The following is a 6000-nucleotide window of genomic DNA, read 5'->3' as shown; positions in this document are numbered from 1 at the left end:
TTTGCCACTGTAATAATTGTATATAATCATTCGTTTGAATAATATTAATATTTATACTGTATTATGTTATAAACTTTTAATTAATTCTACATTATTATGATAATAAAAGTATCATAATAAATATGAATATATGAACATAATCTAATTATAGCATAATTGTGAGGGAAAAACATGTTCATGTTTTTACATCAAAATGCATTATTTAAAATACTAAAATTACAGATGTATGAACATAAATAAATAATATAGACACACTGTTTATTTTATGGTATTAAATAATCACCACTTGTAATAATACTGTAAAAACAAATAAATATCAATTTTGATAATTATATGAATTTACGTAATATAATATCACAGGGCCTGCACAGACCTAAATAGTCTGATAATGACATAATTGTGAAATATATAATAATAATAGAAAAATTCTTCTTACATAGAAAAGGATATAAACAGGTTCAATAGTAAAGCTGACTGCAGATCATAATTGAAGTCCCCTCTATAAACATATGATCCATGCTTTTGATGTCATTCTTGGGTAACGACATATCAGCATCAGCACCACACCAAGAAGAAAATGTCAGCCGCTTTTACATGTGCAGACTGGTGTTTACGATGAGGCACGTACAGAAGGCAAATATTTTCTGACCTCCATACAAGGTCTCTCCCATTCGCAGCCCCCAACATTTGAAGGACTGTAAAAGGTCACGCAGGTTTTGCCCCATGGGCCTTGACCTTATTGGAAACTCATGTTTTTTTCCCCCAGTTTTCCCTGAACCAGACCCGTGCATTAGTGTCCAGTTTTAAGAGGTCCATAATCCAGGCATCTTTCTGTGCCCCTTCCATGAACTCTGACAGGGATATTTGACCTGTAAATGAAGAGGAAGAGTCTTTAATGAATTCCTACATCAACCTGACCCAACCCCTCTCTCGCTCTCTCTCTCTCTCTCTCTCTCTCTCCCTCTAACCACCAACGGGCTTAATTTAGCAACAGTCTAAGCCTACACATATTTAGACTGCCACACATGGGATTATTATATAAGGCTGTTTACTTATTGGCGTGGTCCTGTGGAATTTTAGAAAGTAAATATCCCTTTGACACACCCATATGTTTATTTACTTTGTCTATCAGTGTCCAAAAGAGTGTCTAATATTATCCCCATTAAAATACGTATACCCATAGTTGAAGATAACATGGTTTAAGGTAATTTGATTGATATGCAACAATCGAAATGGTCAATCCATTTTCCGCGCTTTGCTGTTGGATACATTATATGACCAAAAGCCCTTTAGTTGAAGTAACGACCAATCTTCATGTATACAATGCCACTAAGAAAGGTAAGAAATATACTGAGTTTGCTGTAGAAGACCTTGAATAGCTTTCACAAAGCCCGGACCAGAATCCCACTAAACAGCTTTGGGATGAACTGAAGGGCTGTCTGTAAGCCAGACCCCATCAACCAACATTAGCCCTTGACCTCACTGTTGCCCTCCAACAGAAGCAAATCCCTATATAGACAGGCGACATCTAGTGGAATGCCTTCCTAGAAAAGTGAAAGCCCTTGGGTCCAAATGAAATTTTAATCGAGCTGTTATGAATGTGTTGTTTAATGTCTACCTTCATTTGGCATGAAGATAGCTGTTTACCCCAAGATATCACCTGTTTTAGTCTTTTAGTCTTAGGTTTATTTGAGAAAGGGAAAAGAGCACTTACCATCATTGTTTTCATCCAAAAGTTCGAATATCCTGTCGCAGATGTCGCTGGGCGTCATGTGGATGTGGTTTTTCTTAAGTTGGCAAATTACCTAGAAGCAAAACGCGAGAAACCCATTAGAAGAGGAAATAAAAAAGATGAGAACGGGACTCCAGAGCATTCTTACCTTTATAACACGTTTGACTTCTTGTCTGTCCAACTTTCCGCTGTCATCTCTGTCGTAGACTTTAAAAGACCATTTCAGTCTGTCCTCCAGTTTTCCTCTCAGAACCAGGTGGACTGCTGCTACAAATTCCATAAAGTCTATAACATTATCCTGCAAATAGACACAAATGATTTCCATCTGATCTCATGTGCAAATGATCACAGATTATGCATAGAAAGTGCTACTTTGCAATCAGCACTCAATTTTGAAGGAAATGAGAAACTTCCATTTACATTTTTTTTTAAATTAGGCATGTAAAAATAGTTAACCTTTTCAACTCTCACACTCACCCTGTTTGTGTCAAACGATTTGAAGAGGGTTTCCATGTACAAAGCCTCATCTTCTGATGTGCTCTGAACTCCGAAGATCTTGCGGAATTCATGAAGATGCAGGGCTCCGCTTGGGCACACCGTCATGAATTTGGTATAAAGAGGCTGGATGTCTGCTAGTTCCACTTCCTCATCTTCATCGCTTTGAATTTGACCCATCTTTGTCTAAAACTCACAATGTCGATCGTATGAAAATGGCCACGATAACTGAGGCGAAAGTGCTGTGCTGCATTCTCCTCGCAAGTAAACGGATGTAATCTACTTACAACTAGAGACGGCTTGTCTTACTATGAACGCACTGGTATTTTTAGAAGGTCTAAATCTCATTTGCTCTTTGATCTGACAGGCAGAAACTTCACGGTGAAACTTCATGATCTAATAATGATAACTCTAATATGAACTTACCTGTTCTGAGAACCATGAGTGTCATGTCTCAAACTATTTTTATTTATTAGACCCCATTATAATGAGATTAGGTCTTGTTAAAATAATATAAATGAATAAATAATATATACACAATGTATGTACATGTATATGTTCTAATAAATTAGCATAAGTAATAAATTAGCATAAGTTAAAATACAACAAATACTATCATGGTTTAAAATTACTTTTTTTTATATTGTATATAATATGTAATTTATTGTGTAAAGGTGAAATATAAGCCCGACAATAAATAAATAAATAAATAAGAAAAAAGTAAAACAGATACTCAAAATCATACTATATTATATTATATCAATACTATCACTTGAATAATTACTTACGTCACATATTATTTTTACTGCATTACACAATTTGATTTTGGCATGAGATATGATATGACCCATACTTGTTTTACCATACTTTGTGAGATTCGCCCATTTATATCTAGATGACATCACAAAATAAATAAATAAATAAAAATTCAAGCTAATACCTCTCAGGTTAATAGTCTGAGTCTCTCTGAATGATTCTTTAATTATTTTTAATTTTTAGTTATTCATGAGTCATAGTTAGATCAGCGGGCAAACATTCTCAATTACACTAGTGTCAGAAAATGTCTTGCGTGACTACTTACAGTAAGTTAAGCCCTGACCTCCTATCACTGCACTCTTCTAGATTGTATTTCTGTAAAACATATGGTTTCACTCGGGCCAAACCATTCTCACCAGTCTTACCTTTCCTATACAGCATCTCAGGCAGTTGTCCTAACAAGACCTTTTAACTAGCGTGGCCTATAATTACCCTTTCACAGGTTAAGCTGAGTATCTCCGTTCATAGCTGCAGTCAGACAAGACAAAAGACATTATGAAGTCACGTTGACTTCCCTATTGACATCATGAATAAATGATTAGGATAAGGATATTTTAAATACTTGACCTGCAAGGAATATAGATACTTGTAAGTAAATAAATAAATACTTGAAATAATGAAATAAATAATCAGCATATTTACATGGGGGGGGGGGGGGTCTTCTAATCAGTAGAGAAAGAGAGAGAAATTTGTGCTTTACATTGACTTTACTGCTGTCAAATAAATTATTAGGATTCTTAAAAAGATATTTGACTCACATAGAATATGCATACTTAATAATAAAATAAATAAATAATCTGCATAACCACAAGAATGGGGGACAGGATCTAAGAGCTATTATTAGGAATAGGATGAAATATAATAAATACATAAATACCTTGTGCCATATAGTAATAGTAGCATTATAGTTTTGTAGTTAATAGTTTAATAATAAAGAGGTCAACAAATACTTAATTTGTAGTAGCATTAAGAAAAAGACTTCAAATATAGTAGCAATAAGAGGGAAAAAACAGAAAAATACAGTTTTTAATGACTGGAAAATATATATATTTATAGCATTATAATTTAATGTTGACTGAACGGGTCAAGTCCATTTATGCCCTCTTTCCACAACATTTCTGAAAACGGTTTTAACAGCAAATCTGAATGCCTGAACTCTGGCCTAAATGCAGAATCACATCAATTTCACTTCCGGCCAATAAAGCTTAAATCCATCCGTTTCACCTCTAGTCTTCTTTTGATGAGGTGATATATTATTTAGCAGGATGTAGGGGAGAACCGGGGCGAAAGTAACACGGGACGAAAGTAACAAAGCGATTTTCTCCGAGCCTCTTTCTGCATTTGCATTCCCAGCTATGACAGCATGTTCAGCATGCAATCCTTGACGGAGCTGAGTAATATAATGTGATTTCCTCATCGTTTCCCGAAGTTAGGTCCGTAAAACTGTTTTCGACAACAAAAAGTAAATTGTTGAAGCGGTAATTTTTTTTTTTATTAGTCGTGTTGTTTTTCTTGTTTCATGTGTCACAGTAATGATCAATCTACAGGTTATTTAGTGCTTTAACACATCCTAAATTTTGGATTTTCTAATTTTTTTTATATATAAAATTAAATCTAGTTTAAATGTCAGGAGTTCCTGTCGGGACGAAAGTAACAATTGTTCACAAAAAGTATTTATTTTGTTCCAGTGCAAGCTATATTGTGAATTTATGTGTCTTGCATCATTTCTTACAAATGTTTATGTCATATTATACCAAAAGAATATGTCTGAGTGAGGGTCAGAAAGACAGACAGAGGTCTGGTTTTATCCAGATGTTTTTGAGAGGGTGTTTCTGGACATATAGGAACATCTCTCTCTGGGCAGCTACGTCACATTTATATTTAGGTTTTAGCCTTATCTTAGCCTTTACACCTCCACCTGTGAATTTGCAGTGTTTCCAGATGTTTTAATGCACATTTTTAATTCATGCATAAAAACAACTGGATGGAAACATGAATAGGCCTATTGTTACATTATGTTACATTATGAGTTTTTTTATTATGCTAATGTGATTACATTTTTATATTGTGCATTCTGTAGAATTTATTTATTATTATATAAAAATACATTGAAATTTACAATAAAAAAAATACAGTCAGGTTTTAAGACATCTGATGAAACTTAAACTTAAATTTAAAATGAAAATATGAAAATGTAATTTAATATATTTTTTTGCAAAGATAAAGGACAAAATATGTTTGCAGTTATTTATTAACAAGGTCACAATCAGGTATACTTAAGAAAAATAAGACTAACAGAAAAAAATCTAGCTTATATTGTTGTGTTACTTTTGACCCACCTGTGTGTTACTTTCGTCCCAACTGATGGGGTCGAAAGTAACAATGTGCAACTTATGTTCAAAGTGAAATTATACTGAAGTCTTTCTACATTTCTACAAAATACCACCTGGTATTGTTAGACCACACTTCTGAGTTACTGGCCACAGCAGAAATATATCTCTGTATACAACATTATCTTTTAAAAAGAAGTTTTTCTGAAAAATGGTACTTTCGCCCCTGCTCTCCCCTAAGAGACAGTTTGCCAGGACGGACAGTGGAGACATAAAAGGTTTCTGACCTTTTCTCAGCTGTCATTAATAGCAGTGTAATCATCCACTCTGATTCACCACAATCCTACATGCTCATAAAACACAGGACTGTAGGTAAACATATAAAACTTAAAAAAAAAAAATAATAATAATTGTAACTAGTTTGCGGCAATTCTTTATTGTTATTATTATTTTTATTTTAATAAAACATCAAAGTAAATTAAAAAACAAAAACGTGTATTGTGACACTGATCTTTTTACAAACTAATTTAGGTCTGAAACTGTTTTATACAGTCTACGGTCTGAACATACACCATGTGTCCCCCTAAAATATTTGTTTTCTCCAAAATAAACCTTAAAAAACTGCAA

General features: G+C 33.8%; 1 protein-coding gene across 1 annotated transcript; it reads right to left on the bottom strand.

Moving 5' to 3' along the window:
• Positions 1-234: 234 nt before the first annotated feature.
• On the bottom strand, positions 235-2479 carry LOC128014730 (guanylyl cyclase-activating protein 2-like). Its single transcript, XM_052598450.1, has 4 exons — positions 2210-2479; positions 1881-2030; positions 1715-1805; positions 235-869 (listed from the first exon to the last, which is right to left on the bottom strand). Exons 1-4 carry the CDS (start codon positions 2405-2407, stop codon positions 748-750), a joined length of 561 nt encoding a protein of 186 aa, XP_052454410.1. The 5' UTR covers positions 2408-2479; the 3' UTR covers positions 235-747.
• Positions 2480-6000: the final 3521 nt, after the last annotated feature.

The sequence above is a fragment of the Carassius gibelio genome, chromosome B25 (genome assembly GCF_023724105.1).
Source record: "Carassius gibelio isolate Cgi1373 ecotype wild population from Czech Republic chromosome B25, carGib1.2-hapl.c, whole genome shotgun sequence".
NCBI lineage: Eukaryota > Metazoa > Chordata > Actinopteri > Cypriniformes > Cyprinidae > Carassius > Carassius gibelio.
Note: the sequence above shows the minus strand (reverse complement) of the source record. Positions and strands in the feature narration are given on the sequence as shown.